Here is a 21,555-nt window from a genome sequence, read left to right on the forward strand (position 1 = left end):
TTCCTTGAATGAAAAGTGCTTCTGTTGATGGACCACCACTAGATAGTGCTCAGTGGCACACACATCTGTAAAATGAGGATAACAATGCCTGATCTTCAGAAGAGTGCTATTGATCATTATATTAGTATTCATGTCACTAAACTGGGCTGAAATGGAAGATGGCAAGTTCTGCAGTACAAACACCCCTAGTTACTTTTCTTATACCCATTCCTGGCTTGGTATCTCATGCTTAAATATATGCCAAGGACAGGCAGACTCAAGGCTTCTAGAAGTTACTCCCCAACCCACCTCCATACCTTGGGAGCTACCAGCATGAAACAGCAGCTTAGAGAGGTGGGACCAGGCACAAAATTGCAGCCTGGGCAAAAAAAATTCATCAGCAGAATAAGGACATCGTAATTTTAACATCAAAATTCTTTAATTCCAGGATAGTTAAGAGAGGCTGCTTTGTGGGGAAGCAACTGGAGATAAATTATCTGGAAATAAAGTAAAGGCACCCAAAAAAGGGTAAATTTAAAATGGAGTGTATATGCTTTCACTCAGCCAGCCAATCAGACCTGCAATATTGGCTGGAAGGGGAGGGAGAGTGAAGCAATTCAAATGCCTGGAGAGCTTTCTTAGGTAAATCTGGGAGCTACCAATAGCTTCTGTGTTACCTAGTGCCCGTCACAATATATGCCCAGGGTCAGGCGCGTAACAATGATAGGGCAAGGGGAGACAGTTGTCTGGGGGCCCCACTGCCTGGAGGGGCACCCCAGAGGCACCTCATGTGACTCCCCATTGCCCCCTGCCCAGCCCCAAGGCCCCTTAGCCACTTGCCCTGTTCGCCGTCTCTCCAGCTTGTTCTCCTGGCCGGCAATCGAGCAGCAGACAAGCTGCAAAGAGCTACTTTTCTCCCGCCTCTCAGCTGATCGGCGGGTGGGCGGGGCTTCCACGGAGGCCTCCTGTAGGCCTCTGTGAAGCCTGAACTCCAGTAGGGCCCAAGCCAGCCAGGAAGGAGGAGGCAGCCAGAGAGGCCTCCACTGTTCTCTGCAGCAGAAGACCCCCTGCTGCCAGGTAGAGTGTGAACTCCTTTTTGTGGTTACCTTCCTCCCCCCCCCCCAGGATATATAGGCATCTGCTTGCCATAGGGCTTGGATATGAGGGGGGGGAGGGACCGAGAAGTCTCTGAAAATTTATTTTGAAACAGCTTGGAAAATTTGCTGACTTAAAAAAACTATCTAAAAAGTCCTATAAGTGGCTTGTTTCATGGCAGAAAATTGCAAAAACTTCTGGAACAGTATTTTATTAATTTTATTTATTCATTCATTCATTTATAAATGCACTTATGTTCAAGTTGTTTTGCAACCCAGAAGGTCTGAGTGAGAACTGTGAAGCATGTGTGGTGCTTTTATTTTATTTTTCTTGTGTGTGAACTACTCCCCAATAACTCGCAGGGACTTCAGGGTCAATCTGGCCAACATGTGAATGCAGCACCTCCATTCCAGAGGAGATGTGTCTTAAAGGGCTTTAAAAGCCTCCTGTGAAAAACCTCCTGCAATCAAACTTGACTGAATTTGTTCAGAATTCTGGGAAAACAAACATAGGTTCACCCTGCATGGTTGAAAGTCTCCTTTGCTAATCTGCAGCGAGGGGCCCATTTTAATAATTCATCTTTCTAGTGTGTTCTAGGCATTAAAAGTAATACAAATGTATAGTACTCAATGTATATCACTATATATTGTGACGTGTGTGTGTGTATTCAGTGAAATGTATTTGCAGGCAGCATACTTATTTTGGAATATCAGACTTAAATCCTTGGGGGCCTGGGGTGTGCGGAGGCCCTGGACTTTGGGGGGGGGCCATTTTAAAATCTTGTCTCTGGGCCCACTCCAACCTTGCTACGCCCCTGCCCAGGGTAGTCAATCTGCAGCTAATAATTCCATTTTTAAGCATGTTTATTCAGAGCTGATTCTTGCTTTACTTTTCTATTTGAGTGTGCATGCATTATATACACCTCTATCCTACCGGACAGAAAAGGACATATGCATGTAAAATTAGGTTTGCCAGAAAAGAATGCCTGAATGCCTTTTTGAACCACTAGTTGCATGGAAGGTGCCAACAGAAACTTTAGATTGCCAAAATAATGTCATTTAAGAAACAAATACTACTGAACTAGCCCAGTCTTGTTGGAATGATCATAATTAAAGACCAAGCAGGGGAGGAGAGAAAAAAATCCTGTGCAAACCAATGGGTAGAGACCAGGAATAGGCAACTTTGGCTCTCCAGCTGTTGTTGAACTACAGTTCCCATAATCCCCAGCCACAATTATTGTGGTTGGGAATGGAGGAAGTTGTAGTTCAGCAACAGCTAGAGAATCAAGGTTGCCTACCCCAGCATAGTAATGGTTGCCCCCTTAGAAGAGAGATACTGATATAATTATAGTAAGGAGAGGAATTAGTATGCTTATGCTCTGAGCTTGTTGCAAGAGTTCTCTGGCATCCAAAATATTTTCAGATGGTTGAAGGAAAGGTGCCACTTATGGCTATTGTTTTACAGATATTCAGCAAAGCCAATGCTTGTGAAATGTGTATGCTGAAGTACTTACCTTACTATCCAGTTTTTTCATGGCTACCAGATCCAAAGACTTCAGTGAGTGCCCAGTTGGAGTGATGAAGTAAAGGCAGACATGGATTCTTGTGTCATGATAATTAAAGAGGGAACGTCGGATTTTCAGCTCTTCTTGCAAGTAGTTTTCAAACTGCGTGTCAATGTAATCAACTATGGGCCTGTAACTAAACACGATTTTCATTAGCAACCTGAATGCTACAGATTATAAAGATTGACTGGACACTTTCAGGTACGTTGCTTAATACAGAAACATCTGCAAGAGCAATGGTCTGATTTTTTACATTCATCAAGCTTTGATCAGAATTCAGGGAACTGGAATGCAAGACATCAAAAGTACTGTTGGTCAGTGGTTCCTCTGCCTGGGTGACTGATGTTCAGCCTGTGCTAGATGGGGTTGCACTCCCCCTGAAGGACCAGGTTGGCAGTCTAGGGGTGCTCATCGATCCAGCACTGTCACTAGAGCCTCAAGTGGCCTCTGTGGCTTGGAGCACCTTTTCTCAGCTTCAGCTGATATGCTAATTATGACCATACCTGGATAGAGATAGCTTGGCCACAGTTACTCATGCCCTGGTAACCTCTTGCTTTGATTACTGCAGTGTGTTGCATGTGGGGCTGCCTTTGAAAATGGTCCAGAAACTTCAGTTGGTACAAAATAGGGTTGCAAGATTATTAACTGGGACTGGGTGCTTTGATCATATCATACCCGTGCTTTGTCAGCTGCACTGGCTCCCACTCTGTTTCTGGGCCCAATTGAAAGTGCTGGTTTTAACCTTTAAAGCCCTAAATGGCTACCAAAAAGCATGCTTTGCACCATATGTCCTGACTCTGAACATGAGATCTTCTTTGGATGCCCTTCTCTGAGAACTCCCGCCAAACAAGGCGAGGCAGGCAGCTACTAGGGAGAGGCCCTTTCTGGTAGTCACACACTCAGTTTATGGAACAGCCTCCCCTGTGGAGGTTCGCCTGGCACCATCATGTTGTTCTTTTAGAAGCCAGGTGAAGACCTTTCTTTTTGCTCAGGCTTTTAAAAACTGGTTTTTTAAAACTATTTTTTTAAATATTGTTTTAAAAATTGTTTTGTATTTTATTTTATTTTCTGGTGTATTGTGATTTGAAGTGTTTTATGTGTTTATTGGATGTTTTAATGTTGTGTTGTGAGCCACCTAGAGAACTTTGTTATGGGGTGGCTAACAAAGTTGATTTATTTGTTTATCATCATCAAAAACTTAATTGAGCAAGAGCAAGTTATACTGGCAGGTAAGTAAAATTAGGCAGAATTGATTTTTCTTAACCAGTTTTCCATGGTCAAAATCTGTTTTAATAGCTATATAGGATGGAAGTCTGGGACAGAACATTTAATTTGGTTGACACTAAAGATTCAATATGGTTTCCTATAGGATTGCTCTCAGGACCAACTAGAATATCACTGCGTACTAGAAAAAAATGTTCAGGTTCCCCAGAATTCTTATTCAGGCTGATTGATTGTTAAGGGGGAAAGGGGGAGTGTATAGAAAGACAATTATATTTCCTTAACATAATTTTGTTCTTTGTCACCCCTCTTTCTGCACTTAAAATCTAACTTGAAGAAGAGTTGGGGGGAAACTCAAAATCTTGCTCACTGCATTTTAACACTGGTCCCAGAAAAGGTATTGTTGTCTTGTTACTTTTGGATGCTTCCTAATGGACCAGCTCAGTTACCTGCACTTTTTGTGTGTGATCTCCAGCAGTCAGGAGTTGATCTGCATCAGTGATGCTGCATCAAATAAAACATTAAATGCAACCACTGGTCTCATTAATACACTATTGCCCATAATTAGATCAGATTTTCAAGGCAGACAAGGCTTGTGTGACAAAAGAATACAGTCCAAAGCTACATGGGCAGTGTTCCCTGTATTAGGGATTCCCAGATGTTGTTGACTACAACTCCCATCATTCCCAATCAAAAGCCATTGCAGCTGGGGATGATGGGAACAGTACCTGGGAATCCCTATTACAGGGAGCACTGGTCATGAGCTCCACCCTATCACTGAGTTGTCAGGCCCAGCCCCCAACACCAAGATGGAGCCGGGGCTCGCCAGAACTGGAGATCTCCAAGCAAGCACCCACTGGGCTTGAGGCCCTGGAAGAACAGGCTTCTTCCCCACCAAGAATCCCAGACTCTCCCTAGCTGCACACCAGTGCCAGCAACAGGCCAAGAGGAATGTGAGACAGCAGTGGAGAAGTGCAAGAATCTGGCTCGGGGTAATCTGACCCTTTAAACTCTCTGCTCTCAAGACAGGGAGGGGTAGTCTGAGCCTGGGGGCATTTAATATTTCATTCTACTTGGCATTTGTTGTAGCAAGTTGCTCACTTGGAGTTCCCCCATCTTCCCTTGCTGCCTATTACCTCTGTGGTCTGCTGAACAGGACAGGACATTGCCTTCCCCCATCAAGTCTGTACAGGTAGGTTGAGGAAGCCTTGCTGACTACTGACGTTGAATTACTTAAGAACAAGCAATTAAACTAGATTCTATAGCAAGTCACATTTGATTTTGCCCTCTAATGGTGCTCACATTTATTGTCCTACATGATAATGGCTTATATATGTACAATTAACTGCATATATAAGGTCCATCTACAGAAGAGTGTCATGGCTTGCTTGGGCCAACCATGGCTTTGTTTTGATGCCCAGTCAGTTATATTTTAAGATGACTGAATAAATTTAACTGAATATATGTAAATGAACAGATGATAATGTTTGACTCCTATGTATTCAATATCCTTTGCCATTTAAGTCAGTATTTGGGATTCACTGCAGTCAGTCCAGCTGATCTCAAGTTTGCCTACAACAAGCATATTTGTCCCAAAACTGAGTGGGGGTATAGCTACATTCTTCCATGAATGGGCATGAGGGAAAGTAGTAAAACTTGAGCAGATGTCATTTCCCTATGAACTGTTAGTAGTGCTCCTCCTTTCTTCCTAATCTACAAGTTCCTTCTGGTGTGGCCTCTTTTACTCAGACATCAGCTACCTTCAATATACTTGCTTCTAGGGATGAGGAAGAAAAGCTGGGGGAACTACATGCACCGTGATGGGGGCAGGAAGCCACAGATAAAAGAATGATCATTTATTTCCCCCCACCTATGACTCCCTCTTTCCAAGTTTCCTTGCTCTCATCCAGAGATAGTAGCAGACAGCATCTTGTAAATGAAATGTGGCAGTAGCTCCAGCCCCTAGTCCCTCCTTTAACCTGTGTACAACACAGCACTTTACTGTTCCATTGGGAAATCAAGAACTAGGGCAGCCAACATGCCCCAACCCAGAGGATCAGAAACGGCATCATTTTGTTTTCTTACTGAGCCCAATGCACACAGAAACAGTGATTAAAATTGGATAGCATAAGAAGTTGTTTATGTTATATGTGGGCACTGTATTCCGCTGTGGAATAGTGTGTTCCTCTGCAGAATTACATTCCTTTGCACGTCAAAGCACAGCAAGCTTTTCTGCAGCAAATCAGAAGGTGACTTGCCTCTCATCTTTATTGATCTGATCCCCAAACCCCACAGCATCTACAATGGTCAGCTTCAGGTGGACGTTGCTTTCCTGCAGGTCATAGGTCCGTGGCCGCAGGCGGACTGCAGGCTCATAGTGACTGGCCTCTTCGGTCTCAAACGTTGTATTAAAAAGGGTGTTCATCAGTGTGGATTTCCCAATACCAGTTTCACCTGAGGAATGAAAACAACAGGAACAAAAAGGAACATCAGTTCTTCGTTAGGGATTTCTTACCATTTCAAATCAAACTAGTTACAGAATTGCGGCATATTCCATCCTCCTGCTCCAGGGTTAGAATTTTTTTTTAAAAAAAACAATACTGTTCTTCCCAAAAGCTTTTGATGAACGAGACAAACCTTCTGTAAGCACAAACTCCTCAGCCTCTGTATAAATGTAAATGGCATATCCTTTCCCACTCCTTCAAATAAACTTAAGGCAATATCCTTGAACAGCTATAAACATTTTGGTTTATGAAGTTCAGGGTGACCTGCACTAGGAAGCAGTTACGGGCTTGCACTTCTAGTTACACAACTGAAAGAAGAATGTTTCCTCTCTGTTAACCTAGTATTCCCCCTTAATTGTATCAGAATGTATACATTAACATACAGTCCCCCTTCATGTATACATAAGGGGACTGGTAAAAAGGAAGTTGAGGGGGAAAGTAAAGAGTGTCAAATAACTCCAGAAAGGATGGAACTTATTGAAAACCACAAAAATAGAAACTCAGTTGGAATGTACAGTATACCAAGAAAGAAGAAACATACCTTCAAGTTCAGGAGGATGCCTGCATGGCTAAGAAGTAGAGACAGGGAAGCTATAAAAAGGGAATAAGACTTCCTTCAGAAAAGGGAAGTCCTGCCCAAATTAAGAGAACAGAAAGGAACACAAACTCTGGCATAGTTACCTTTGTTTCTCCCAGCATAGCAGATGAACAAGGAGGTAGACTGATGGAATGGTCGAGTATAATGAAGATGGAAGGACAACACATGTTTCACATGCAGAGTATGCCAAGCGCATTCTTCATTTGAAGACAGTGAAGGAAAGAGACCAGAAGGCAGATGCCCTGAAACACAACTGCATCCCACTGCCCCACATGGTATTGAGATATCACTTTAGGCATGTATCAAATGTCCAGCCTGAGTAGGACCTTATCCTGTTGGAAGGATATGAAAGGGGGGTCAACCCTGAGAGCCCTGGGCTCTGATACTCAAAGAGTGGAGCTAATTGCTAAGAGGAATGATGTTTTAATGGCCAAGTATTTCATGTAGCCATCGGCTCGAATGGTTTGTGCATGAACATAGAGAACCAGCTTGAGATCCCATGGAGGGGCTAATCTTGTTGCTGGGGCATACAAGAGGAGCAGTCCATTGGGGGAAAAATTTTTTTAACAGGCTTCAACAAGAAAATATTAACATGGGGAGTGTGGGCCGCAACTGTAGCAAGATTAACTTTCAGTGATGGAACAGTAAGATTTAGCTTTTTCAAATGTAACAGGTAAGAATGAAGTCAAATGAAGCCTCTTTAGGGTTGGAAAGGTCACAAAAACAGTAAACTGTTTCCATTTTGCCCTGCAGGAGCATTGCATCGAAAGCTTCCAGGCAGCGGAAATGACACTCAGGACCTCCTGGTGTCAGATCAATGGCCGGTAATCCTCCAGGCCATGAGGTGAAGACTCTTCACATCTTGATGAAGTACTGATCTTTGCTCTCTGGTAAGTAGGTCGGGATGGCTGGGTAGAGGCAGATGCTGACCTTTGGCCAAGGCTAGCAGAGTAGAAAATCAGGCTTGATGAGGCCACCACGGAGTGATAAGGATACAATCTGCTGCTTCCTCTCTGATCTTGTGTAGACCTGTTGGTATGAGTGGTAATGCAGGAAACATGTAGAGCAGTTCGTTGCTCCAAGACAGGAGAAATGCATCTCCCAGGGAATGGCTTCCTTGACCCGCTCTACTGCAGAACTGTCTGCACTATTTGTTTTTCTTGGTGGCAAAAATGTCTGTGTGGGGATGATCCCATCTGCTAAAGAGGGCCTGCACTACTGAGCAGTCCAATGTCCATTTGTGGGATTGTGTTTGTGGTGTCTGGCTCAAAGCATCTGCCCATATATTTTCCTTGCAGAAAGCCAGATCTGGTGATGGAGGCACCACATCCAGATACTGATGGCTACAGGTGGCAATGCTAGGACAGGAGGCACGGTGGTGGTTGGTGGGGGGAGAGTAGGGAATTCAGATTTGGCTACAAGTGTTGGGAAGTGCCCCCCCCGCCCGATAGTTCAGATATGACATCATGGTCACATTGTCTGTTATAAACTGCACCGAATGGCATGTTAGCAGTGGCCGCCTCAAGTGAAGGTGTACTGGAAATAGGATCCTGGTAGTGGATGCCATGAACCCCAACATCTCTTGTACAGACTGTGCTGGATGAGTGTGTCATGTTAAGATCTTGTGGGCTGTGGCCCTGATGTCTCCTGTCCTGCAGGCAGGCAAGGATGTAAGAGTCTCATGGGAATCTAGAATGGTGCCCCAAAACTCTACGGTCTTTGAGGGAACCAATTTTGACTTCTCTCAGTTAAAGCACAATCCTAGCTTGCCTAGAAGGGTCAGTGTGGGATGGATGTTGATGCAATTTCTCTTTGGTTCTGGCCACCAAGGGCCAGTTGTCTAAAATGGGAATAGATGGATGGTCTGATGGCAGAAATGTGGCACCACCACCACTGCCATGCACTCTCGGTGTGGTGGACAGACCAAAGGGCAAGACCTTGTATTGGTAAGGTCTTGTATTGGCAGAAGCATAGGTACTGTCTGTGGTGTAGCCAAATTGAAATATGAAAATAGAAGTCTTTAAAGTCTATTGCCATGAACCAGAATCTGTAAGATCTGGGTGAGAGTGGTCATACAGAACCAAAAGGAGAAAATAAAATTGTTGATGCCACAAAGATCTAGAATGGAGGCCTCAGGCCTCCATCTCATTTCGGGATCACAAAGTACTTTGAGTAAAATCCCCTGGCTGTGTTGGTGCGCACTGGTTGAAATGTACCTTCCTTGTGAATGGATCAAACGTCCTGTTGGGTGGATAGACAGGGGTAGATTGTGTACAACATGTTCCTGAAGAGGGTGGAAGCATATGGAACTCTACTGCATATCCCAATCTAATTACAGTCATCACTCACTGGTCCATAGTAATTGCCTACCATGTTTCTGCGAAAGGGAGGAATCTTGAGCCAGACATTGTGTACCCCTTTATTGTAGGCTGGCTTTGACTTAGGAGTGGTTTTCTGAGATGGCGTAGTTGACTTGCAAAAGGAACTGTAAGGTTGATATCTGTTCCTTCTGAGATCATGTTGGTGGAATGGCTGGTGGGATTGGTAGGCTAGTAGGATTATCTTTGTTGAGAGTGTTAGGGTTGGGTCCAAGGGTGTGGCTTAGCTGGACTTTGCTGATATGGCTGCATGCCCATGGACTTAGCCGTCGTCCTCAACTTGTGGACTCTCTCCAGCACATCATCAGTTTCTTTACCAAAGCGGTTCTCCCCATCAAAAAGGAGGTATTTGATCCTTAATGTTGCTTCAGGAGTTAGAGAGGTAGATTTCAGCCACACGTGTCTCCTTAGTGCCACTGCTGTTGCCATAGCCTTAGAACCACAGTCCGCCTTGTGGCGGGCAGAGTGCAGTTGCTGCTTGGTGGTCTGTAAAACTACTGATAAAAAGGTTATGGCTCCTTCCTTCTGGTCCAATTGAAGCTATTGGATGAAAGGTTCAAATTTTTCAAAGAGAACATGGGTTACCTTGCCATACACCCCTGGTAGTGTGATAAGCGCACTTGAAGGCTTGCAGCGGCATATACTGATTTAACGAAATGAATCTAGCTTTTTGTCATTGGGATATGAGGAGGTAAATAATAACTTCTGTTTGGCCCCTTGCTGAGAAGACTCAACCTAACTATTCAGTTAGGTTTGGGATGAAAAAACATGTGGGGCACATAACTTTGGTGTACTCTATAGAGGTTTTCTAATTTCTTTGAAGTTGGGTGGATAGATGAAGGTTTGGGGTCCAAGCCACTTTCACTACATCTGTAACAGTGGGCAAAAGCGATAAGGAGAGTGGTGCTGCAACAGCAGAATGAATAAGGGCAAACACAGGAACTGCTGTCTCATGTTTCAGTTGCTGTGGCTGAAGGCTGATGCCAAGGTGGATGCCATACACTGGACCTGTTCAGAGTATGGTCTATAAACCTCAGGAGGGGACTGGTTATCTGCATCCAGAGGATCAGCTGGGGATTCTAGGGATTGGTCTGTGTCCTTATTTACAGAGGACACTGCATCTGAGGATAAGAGTCAGCTAAAAGTCCCATAGGGGTGTCAGCCTTTGTATCTGGCACAGCCTTGACTAGTTGTAGTGGCACTCCAGTGCTTTGTGGCTGGCTGTCTTTTTTAATATTAAGCCTTGCTGTCTTTTTTGTCTCAAGTTTGGGTGACTTATTTTTCCTATTAAAGGAAGGAGAGTGCGAGCTGGATCAGGACCTATAGTGCCTTGGGCTACAACTGTAGTGGTAAGCCCGGTCCTTCTTTTCAGGTCCCCAGTAACTGTGCCCATGGACATATATGGCAGACCTGGGTTCTACCCACATATATTCATAACATGGTCTGTGGATGTCATAAGCATAATATTTTGGGGAGGATCTGTAGCATGGTCCAGATGAGTAAGAAGACCTCTTGCTGGAGCTGCTTCTGCTATATTTAAATAAGTTTTTATTATTCCCTTGACACTTCTAGCTATATGCTCCTCAAGCTCCTTTTTGCATCCCTTTTTGTCTCCTTGCATTTCTTGTTAGTGGTCCTATCTCTCACTCTCCAAACACCCTGGGATGCTGACTCTTAACATGCCTGCCCCCAGTCATCATATTCACAGGGAGAGCAGAGTTCCAGATCTGACTGTTGGGAGCCTTCTGTATCAGGTTCCCAGTCAACATTAGCCTCTGCTTCTGAACCTGTCTCGGTGCTCTTCCTTGGAGTCAGTCTTGCTCACAGGCATAGGTGAGATTGCCACAGATACTGCTGTTGTCTTAGCTGGGGCAGGGTGTTTCTTTTTGTGCTGCTTCTTCACCCCAGCTTGATCCACCGGCTTCCCTTATTTAGCAGGCTTAAGCCCCGAGAAGGAAGCCTTTGGTGTTGGCAGCACCTGTCCCTTTAAGAGAAGGAGTATAAGGCCTGTCTTCGGTACCAGCACTGGCTGAGAGTCATTCTGCATCAGCTGCTTGGATTCCTGAGAGCACAGCATACCAGAGCCGGTACAGTGCAGCTGGGATAGCTGGCTAGTGGGAGTGGCTTGTAGGGCCAATGTGGCATGTAAGGCCTGCTCCCACAGCAGAGCACGGAGGTGGGAAGCGCATTGGCATCGGGCCTGTCTAGTAAAGCCCTGGCAATTAGCCCAGAGGTCAGTCCAGTGAGACTCCCCAAGGCATGCTACGAACACCTTGTGCCTGTCTGAAATGGAGAATTTAACAGAGCAAGTAAGGCAGCTCTTAAGAGACTCTAGCAGCCACATACTGCCTCAGGATCTCTGAAGAGAAAAACCTTGAGTGGGTGGGGAGCAAGTTAAACAAAGACATAAAATAAGAATGACTGAAAGATGAGAGGACAGGCAGATAGAATAAAGCATAAGAGGTTTGTTTGACAGACAGCTCTCCTCACACAAAGTGCGGCAGAAGGTTTCCCGAAGTTGCTATCACAACGGTCGGAAGAAGACTGAAGGAGGTAATCTGTGAGGGGCTATGCGTGCATCACCAAGCGGGTAGGGCTACCACCATAAAGCTTATAGCTTACAGCTCTAGAAGGTCCTGAGGTCCTGTCTATGCCGGCACAGACATCCAAAATGTGGAGGACTAATAGGACCACTAACAAGAAATGCAAGGAGACAAAAAGGGATGCAAAAAGGAGCTTGAGGAGCATATAGCTAGAGTGTCAAGGGGAATAGTAAAAACTTATTTAAATACAGCAGAAGCAGAAAACCTGCCATGGTAGTGGTTGGACCCTTAGATGATGGGTGCATGAAAGGGATCGTTAAGGAGGATAAGGAGATTGCCAAGAAGCTGAATGAGTTCTTTGCATCTGTCCTCATGGCAGAGGATAATGACTATATACCTGCTCCAGAAGAACTGAGCTTCTCAGGCTTGGAGACTGAAGAACTGGGCCAATTTGAGGTGATGAGAGAAGGATGTTCTAAACTGTCTTGACAAACTAAAAATTAACAAATCACCAGGCCCAGATGGCATCCACTCAAGAATTCCAAAAATGTGAAATTGCTGATCTCCTAACAAAAATATGGAAATTGTCCCTATAATCAGGCTCAATACCAGAGGACTGGAAAGTACCTAATGTAACTCTCTTTTTCAAAAAAGGAATCCAAAGGGGATCAGGCTCAAGAAACTACAGGCTGGTTAGCATAACTTCTGTGCTGTGTAAATTAATGGAAAGCATACTTAAGGACAAAATACAGAAGAGGAGGCCCGGCTGAAGGTAGTGTAGTGGTTAAGAGTGTTGGATTAGGACCAGGGAGACCGGAGTTCAAATCCCCATTCAGCCATGAAACTCACTGGGTGACTCTGGGTCAGTCACTTAATAAATAAATAAATATATAAATATATTAAAGGGCAAGTCTTGCCTCACTAAACTTTTGGAGTTTTTTGATAGTGTCAACAGGCATAGGGATAAAGGTGATCAGGTTGACATAGTATACTTGGACTTCCAGAAAGCTTTTGACAAAGTTCCCCACCAAAGGCTATTGAGCAAACTTAGCAGTCATGGGATAAGAGGACAGGTTCATATGTGGATTGGTAACTGGTTGAAGGACAGAGGGTAGGAATAAATGGACAGTTTTCAGAATGGAGAGAAGTAAAAAGTGGGGTCCCCCAGGGATCTGTACTGAGACCAGTGCTCTTTAACTTGTTCATAAATGATCTAGAAGTTGGGGTAACCATCAAAGTGGCAAAATTTGCAGACACTAAACTATTTAGGGTAGTGAAATCCACAACAGATTGTGAGGAACGCCAAAAAGATATTTCCAAACTGCATGAGTGACTGTGTAACCCAAGTTAACATATACAGTGATTGGGACTGAGCTGCCATTGACTGACCAGGAGAGAGATCTCGGGGTTGTGGGAGACTGTTCGTTTAAAATGTCAACTCAGTGACCTGCAGCTGTGAAAAAGGCAAAATCCGTGCTAGGGATAATTAGGAAGGGGATTGAAAGTAGAATTACTAATGTTATAATGACCATATACAAATCTATGATGCGGCCACATTTGGAGCACTGTGTATAGTTCTGGTCACCATATCTTAATGAGGGCATTGTAGAACTGGAAAAGTGCAGAAGAGGGCAGCCAAGATGATCAAGGAGCCTGGAGAACCTTCTTTATGAGGCAAGGCTACAGCATCTGGGGCTTTTTTGTTTGGAAAAGAGGAGCCGTGATAGAGATGTACAAAATTATGCATGGAGTATCACAACAATAGAACAAGGGGTCATCCCATGAAACTGAAGGCCAGGAAATTTAGAACCGACAAAAGCAAGTACTTTTTCACACAGGTGTATAATTAATCAATTCTCTGCCATGGGATGTGGTGATGGCCACTAGCTTGGATCACTTAAAAGGGCATAGACACATTCATGAAGGAAAGGTCTATCAGTGGTTACTAGTCTAGTGTCTATAGGCCACCATTAATCTATGAAAGATTAACATAATAACTATACTCAATGTTGGTGTAAATTTTGCAGGAAGGCTAAGCACAGAATGCTGATGTGGCATGTCAACTGGGATTAAGGCAACAAAAATATATGAAACATCTTACTTGGAATGTCTTGAAAGAATCCTGGTTAGCTCTGGGCCTGGGCCAGCTTTGCAAACTTCTGATAATTCAGGTTTCAAAATCTAACCACACCTCATTGCTTTATTTGACAGAACAGCTATGCTATTGCACAAGCCTGGATAACTGACAGTCATAGCCTGGAGCAAATATTCCCCAATTCAGTCCCAGCTCACCTGATGGTGCAGCAGGGAAGTAACTTGCCTAGGGAGCAAGAGGGTGCTGGTTTGAATCCCTGCTGGTATGTTTCCCAGACTATGGTCTATCAGACTATGGGAAACACCTATATCAGGCAGCAGTGATATAGAAAGATGCTGAGACATCATTTCATACTGTGCGGGAGATGGCAATGGTAAACCCCTCCTGTATTCTACCAAAGAAAACCACAGGACTCTGTGGTTGCCAGGAGTCGACACCAACTCGATGGCACAACTTTATGCTGAATGCAGAGACAGATGTTTTTTCTAAATTCCGAAAGTCAAGATCAAACTCTTTTTCTAGGAAACACATCAAGTACTATCTCAGAAGAGCAGGAGTCAGAGCAGAAATTAGAAAGCCTGCACCATCTTTAAACTGGGACAGTGTTGGTCCAATAAGATATATCCTGTGATTTGGTCTCTGTTTCATCACAGTACCAGCATTTGCTCACCATTTGTTCTAGTACATAAAGAGGAATAGAAACTATGATCACCTGGTTAAATAAGCAGAAAAATGTGATATGAAAAGCAGAGAGATGGAATGCGAGAAGCGAGGACAAAGAATATTAATCAAAACAAGAGATTAATCAAGGAAAGCAGACAATTAAGCAGAAGGTTTCATATACATCTACAGGCACCAAGAGACTCCTGGATGTTATTACATTCTTTCCTGAGATACTCTACTAAACAAAGATCAGGCTCTCTTAAAAAACAAACAAACCCAGACACACATGTAACTTAAAAGCTTTGAAGTAAAGTCTTTTCTGATCCTTTCCCGATTGGCCTACACTAATTTATATAGTATACAGAAGGCATTTATGGAATTTTTGTTTCAGCTAAATCTGCAAAGAAACAAAAAGAAAAATTTGGCCTTGTAGATCAGCTCATTCTCTGGAAACTCAAGCCAGAATCTGTTCCCTCTCCCGATACAATGAAATTTCTGCTTCGACAGATCTTGAAAATTCAAAAGCCTACATTATTATTGCTACCAAGGAACTATCAAACCCTCTCTGTTTGTCCTGGCCTTCTAGGGTTTTTAACTGGTTGTAAATGTTTTTAACTAGCTATAACCTGGTTTTCCAGGGTTTTTTAAAACTGTTTTGAATGTTTTAACTGTTAATTGTTTTATGGTGTTTTATAGTCTGTTTTTAATTAATTGATTTTAATTGTTTTGTTTTAATGTAAACTGCCCTGAGCCATTTTTGGAAGGACGGTATAGAAATTGAATGAATAAATAAAATAATAAATAAATAAATATTCTAATCTAATTAAATTACACCACCTTGACTCGGATGTTCTCTGTGAAAGTAATGAGGAACAGGAGGTACATCCATCAAAATATGAATGCAGGAAGTAAGCAGTTAAGTTTGGAAAACCACTTATAGATCCTACACACACACACACACACACACACACACACACACACACACACACACCCCACATACAATCCTGTATTCAGTGGGTTAGAATCGCAATAGTTATGTAGTATATGAAGAACACAATGTGTCGTTATGGCCTTCATCAGTATCACATGAAACCTTGTCATGTGGCTACAGTAAGCAAATAATGAGGACACTCATTGATCCACCAGTTCATCATACACAGGCTTAAAAAAAAACACCCCAAAAAACCCTTGGAAGTATTCTAGACGCAACTTACATAGCAACTGGAAGGGACAGCCTAGTTTTACAAGACAGGCTGCAGCAAAGAAAACAGCTTGTAAAAATTGATATTTATGGGGAAATAATTTTGGAATAAATGATATTATTATGCTAACTGCTAAAGAGGCAAGTTCAACATTTCTTTTCACCCACCTTTGCTCAGATTAGGGCAAGTAAAGATGCTAACTTCAAGCAAATCTAAAAGTTACGCTCATAGGGACATAAGAAGCTGCCATATACTGAGTCAGACCATAGGTCCATCTAGCACAGTGTTGTCTATACTGACTGGCAGCGGCTTCTCCAAGGTTGCAGGCAGGAATCTCCCTCAGCCCTATCTTGATGATGCCACGGAGGGAACTTGGAATCTAGATGCTTTTCCCAGAGCGGCTTCATCCCCTGAGGGGAATATCTTGCAGTGCTCACACATCAAGTCTCCCATTCATATGCAACCAGGGCAGATCCTGCTTAGCTAAGGGGACATGTCATGTTTGCTACCACAAGACCAGCTCTCCTCAACACAGCGCTCTTCCTCCCAATGCTTAGGCACCCTTACTCATGTTGTGATGTCATCATACTGTGCACTTCCTGCTCAAAAAAGTTCTGGACGCACTAGCAGTCAATAATAGGGATGTGCAAACCGGCTCTGTTTTGAGCTGGTTCGAACTTGAACCTGCTGGGTTCAAGGGCTCAACTTTGGACCAAGCTGAACCTCTCTGGCTGGTTCAGGCCCATTTCAAGGTGGCAATTGGCATAACATTTCGGGTTTAAAAAAAAAAGATTGACTTACCGCTGCCCAGGGCTGAGGTGGCCTGGGGAGGGGGTGCCGCGGCAGCTGTGAGAGGGTCTCTGGTAGTTCCCCATTCCCCAGCCAGCTTCTCCTCCTGAGTCTCTCAGCCCACTTTGGGTCCGTTTTTGCCCTCTGCATGCATGCAATGGCCATTTTTGGGGTTGTGGCTCATGCACATGGGCCATTTGTAAGAAAACACTCCATAGTTCCCCATGGGTAGCTCCTAGGGACACCAAAGTGAGTTGGATTGTAGGGCATGATGGCTACTTACCATCCAACCCACAAAAGAAATGGGCAATGCAGGTGATTTTAAACATTTTTTTAAACCTTTTCCCCAAACTCTCAATAGAATTCTATGGGGGTTTGGGGGCAAAGCTTAAAATTTTGTTTAAAAATCACCTGCTTGCCCATTTCTTTTGTGGGTGGATGGTAGATAGCAACCATTATGCCCTACAATCCAACCCACTTTGGTGTCACTAAGAGCTACCCATGGGGAACTATGGATTGTTTATTCCTGTTTCCCCATTGTTCCCTATGGCTGAAATACTCGAAATATTTCAAGGTTTGTTCCGTTGAAACAACCGGTTCGGCTGCTGTTTCGATAAAACGTTTCGGCCATCTGCATTTTGTTACATGTTTGAAACAAAACACAAGATCCATTGCGTGCACATCCCTAGGGAAATACCAGATGTAATGATGTCACACCACAGTTTAGGAAGAAAAGCTTAGGCATAATGTCTAGCTCCATTCTTACTCTCCATTTGCATCATCCATGGGAAGGGTTGGCTTTCATCCATTTTACCATCTCAAAGACTGAACTGATTTAAATGTATTGCTATTGTAATGAAGCTCTCTCAAAGTTTCTCTCAAAATTAAGGTAAATTATGAACCTTGTATGTTCACAGTAGCTAACATTGTTCACAGCAGCTAACATTGGAGAAGCAAGTGAGATTTATAGTACCTCATTTAAAATAGTGGCTGTGGGTTAAATGTTTTTCAAATTATCTATTATATATAGACAAAAAAGCATGTGCTCAATAGCATCCGTTAGCTTATACAGTCAACCTAGATAAGCCACTGCATTGGCTTCTGGTCCATTTCTGAGCACAATTTGTCCTTTAAAGCCTTAAATGGCTTAGGATCTGGCTACCTGAAGGAACACCTGCTCCCATATCAACCTGCCTGTACACCAGGATTGTTTGTCTTCAGACTAATCTCCTCTGGATGTCCCTACCAACTGAGGGGAGGCGAGTGTCAATCAATAAGAGGGCCTCTTCAGTGGTGGCACCCTGTTTCTGGTACTTCGTCCACAGAGAAGCTTGCCTGGTGTCTACACTGCTATCCTTTTTGTACCATGTGGAAGCAGTTTTAGCCTCCCAGGTTTTTAAGGTTTTAATTGCGCTACTGTTTTTCACTGCTATTTTAGCAATCTTGATGTGATTTTTAAAAATGCTTTTACTTGTTAATCACCTTGAAAAACTTGTTGAAAGCCAATAAGTAAATAACTTAAACAAATTTATAAAAAAACATTTTGCAATGAAAGGAATTCCCCTAATCTAACCATCCCAACACCACAAGCAGTAAAATACAGCACACAGCGCAAGAAGAAGAAAGGAGACAGATCCCATTAATACTGTGTATAGAACAAAAAGCAATGAAACCTGTGCAAGCAAGTGAGCAAGCTACATGCTAAAGAAGAACACAAGCAATGCCAACATTCCAAAAATAAGGGAAATTCTTTTTTTAAAAAACCTTTGTCAAAATAAATAAAGGGCTTGTATGCTACAGTTCTATGGTTACTGAACATTTTGTGACTAGGATGCTTGTAAGGGAAACTTTAAATAGAAGATAGCACAGAACCTCAGCAGAGAAGTGTAGATGAAGCCATAGCTCAATAATATGCAGAAGGTCTCAGGTTAAAACCCTGGCATCTCCAGATATAGCTGGAAAGACAATTGCTCAAGACCTTGGAGAACTGCTACCAGTCATTTTAGACAATAGTAGGCTACATGACCCATAGTCTGACTCACAATATAAGGCAGCTTCCTATGTTCTTAAGTCCAGAAATCAAGAGCAATTTGTTAGAAACTAAAGACCCAAATACACAGAGAATTTAGAAAGGAGTGTTGCGCCCACAATTCATGGTGGAGTGCTTAACAGAGCTAGCATTGTACCGAATTTGCTTTTCTTAAAGGTAAAGTGTGCCATCAAGTCGATATCGACTCCTGGCGCCCACAGAGCCCTGTGGTTTTCTTTGGTAGAATACAGGAGGGGTTTACCATTGCCTCCTCCCATGCAGTATGAGATGATGCCTTTCAGCATCTTCCTATATTGCTGCTGCCCGATATAGAGCCTCCCCGAAATCAAAGTTTTGTTTTAGAACTATTTAGCACCAATCTTATGTCTAAACGTACAGATTACAAACAATGCATCCTGTCATCTTTGCTATGATGTCATTATCTCTTCGAACTAAATATGTTCGAATATCTCTTTGAATTATATGAAGTCATGTGGGGCTTCACAGCCAATCAGGCCCCACACAACAAATGGCCCCATACAGTAATGACATCACTCCAATTGTTTTCACTTGAAACAGGGTAAATGAGGTTGAAATGCTGTGAGTAGTCTCAGACACACCTTACACAGAGCACACAGTCACACCCCAAATTTGGGAGCCATAACGTCCTAGCATAGCAGCAAGCTATAATGTGAAAGCATTGGCTGAGAAGCTCTAGTATGTTGATTTGTGTGTGTGTGTGTGTCATTATCCCCAAGTACCCCTCCTTTGTCATAAACACTGAACTACTCACCCACACAGAGGATGTTGAAGCTGAAGCCTTGTGCCACAGATTTGCTGACAAGCTGGTCAGGAAGACTGTCAAATCCAACATGGCCCCCCAGAGAGAGATTCCGTTTCTCCTCATTCTGTTAAGACAAGGATACCATTGAGCAGGGTTTTATTGAAAGGAAGAGACTGGGACGAAAACATATTAAGAACAATAAGCAACAATACCATTTTACTTGAAGCAGAAGCAGGCTTCCTAGTCACAGAGGCAATCCTACAGCTACCCACACTGAGGTTTATTATGTTTTCATATGCCACATTCCAGACATACTGGTAATTATAGACAAGCATCAGAAGGAAAGAGAAAACCTCCCTGAACTTAACAGGGAAATGTCTTAAAGAGACAGGAGACTAAACCATGATGCTACTTTGAAAGGAAAATCAAGATACAATAGCATGCAAAGGTTTTTATTATGCAAAGCAAGTGGGAGTGAAAGGGAAAGACCAATCCCCATCTTTTATTTATCAATTCTAATCCTTTCATTTTCTATAGCCCCCTGCATCGAAGTCATGTCAGTCAAGTGGAGCTTCTTTAGGAATCCTTGATCTGTTTCCTTTGACTCGGACATAAGCAGCTTTGTTCAATCACACACACCCCGGAGGGAAGTGGAGGTGGGGGCTGTGTATTCCTCCACATGACTAGTGAGCCAGGTCATCTCACCATCTGCAGCTACACCAGTCTTTCTTGTCACACCAATATTTTGTTCTCCTCCATCTCCAGGAACTTCCATCTGTTCTTTTTCTCTCACTGTAGACTATGAAACAATCTTTATGGGAAGCTTTAGTTATTAAATGAATCAAATATGTTGTTGTTGTTGTTGTTACTGCTACTACATTTATATCCCGCTCTTCCTCCAAGGAGCCCAGAGCGGTGTACTACATACTTGAGTTTCTCTTTTCACAACAACCCTGTGAATTAGGTTAGGCTGAGAGAGAAGTGACTGGCCCAGAGTCACCCAGCTAGTTTCATGTATCCCTGGTCCTAGTCCAGCACTCTAACCACTACACCACGCTGGTTAGAAAAAGTTAGAACTTCACCTATGTGCAAATTTTGGAATAAAAACGGGATCATGGATCAACTAGTGCAAAAGGGAAGATGGCCCATTAGTCAGACATTGTGCCACAGTCAAGAAGCAGGTACATGGCAGAAAGGTTCCAGTCAAATAACAGCTCCACTTGGCTCAAGCAAGAAACCAAGCCACATTCTGCAAGGGAAGGCAATGTGCATTCCCACAGTCTAGCCAAACAAGCATCAAAGCAGAGGAATGATCTCCCAACTCCAAATGTGGCCATTTGACCAAAAGCAAAATCTACCTACCAAGCTGTCCACCACAAAAAATGCATTCTGCCCGGTGCAATGCCATGCCACTCAATATTCCATCTGTGATTGCAAATGGCATGTTGTGAACACATGCAGATAACTCTGCATGACATGCATGGGAAAAACCTTTCATAACCTTGAAGGCCCACATGCAAGGATCAGCATTGCAAATCCAGTGATACAACCAAGCAATCCATTTTTACAGAGCACATTTTGCCACTATTAGAATTCAATAAACATTTTTGAAGTGTGCCATTGCCTCCTCACTTGCCAAATCAAATGCAACCACTCAGAAGATAGGTACATCATTCGAGTTTTTACTTTTACAATTACAAAGAAAGAGACAAGAATTCTCAATGAAACGAAAGAGCACCCACTTCAGACACTTGTGAAATATGTATAGCTATCCATAATTATTCTCACATAATTATCCACACACACCATTTATGATGCCCTATCCACGTTGCATGGCATGAGGTCAACAGCATTAAACAAAAGGAAGTGGAACTACAGTTGTTTTGATGCTGAGTTGAGCTATGGGCTTCTGTTAGGCCTGTACATATTTGAGATGAGAGGGATTGCTGCCTAAGCAAATAAGCGTGGCCTATGCCAGGTGCTTGGGAGCACTACTCAAATTTTTCTAACCTCACATGTAAACTCCAAAAACAATCCTGATGCAGGGATCAGGAAATTTTGGCTGTCTTTGGTGACCAAACATTTGTGGTCCACACAAAGACCACACACCA

The 21,555-nt window shown here is 43.2% G+C and overlaps 1 protein-coding gene and 1 long non-coding RNA gene across 6 annotated transcripts in view; one reads left to right on the forward strand and one right to left on the reverse strand.

The window, feature by feature from the left end:
• SEPTIN8 (septin 8) overlaps nucleotides 1-21,555 on the reverse strand; it is a 97,776-nt gene that overhangs the window by 39,179 nt on the left and 37,042 nt on the right. For all 5 annotated transcript variants that reach the window (XM_053288092.1, XM_053288088.1, XM_053288089.1 and 2 more), the window contains exons 2-4: nucleotides 19,454-19,568; nucleotides 6,118-6,313; nucleotides 2,588-2,774 (exon numbers count right to left, since the gene is read on the reverse strand). In XM_053288092.1, coding sequence (XP_053144067.1) covers nucleotides 2,588-2,774; nucleotides 6,118-6,313; nucleotides 19,454-19,568 — 498 coding nt within the window. The remainder of the gene's footprint in view (nucleotides 1-2,587; nucleotides 2,775-6,117; nucleotides 6,314-19,453; nucleotides 19,569-21,555) is intronic.
• LOC128341687 (uncharacterized) lies at nucleotides 864-20,294 on the forward strand. The gene is made up of 4 exons (XR_008314513.1): nucleotides 864-1,056; nucleotides 2,539-2,839; nucleotides 7,715-7,851; nucleotides 19,982-20,294. It is a non-coding gene; the product is annotated as an uncharacterized LOC128341687 (long non-coding RNA).

This window comes from Hemicordylus capensis, chromosome 2, assembly GCF_027244095.1.
Source record: "Hemicordylus capensis ecotype Gifberg chromosome 2, rHemCap1.1.pri, whole genome shotgun sequence".
In the NCBI taxonomy this organism is placed as follows: domain Eukaryota; kingdom Metazoa; phylum Chordata; class Lepidosauria; order Squamata; family Cordylidae; genus Hemicordylus; species Hemicordylus capensis.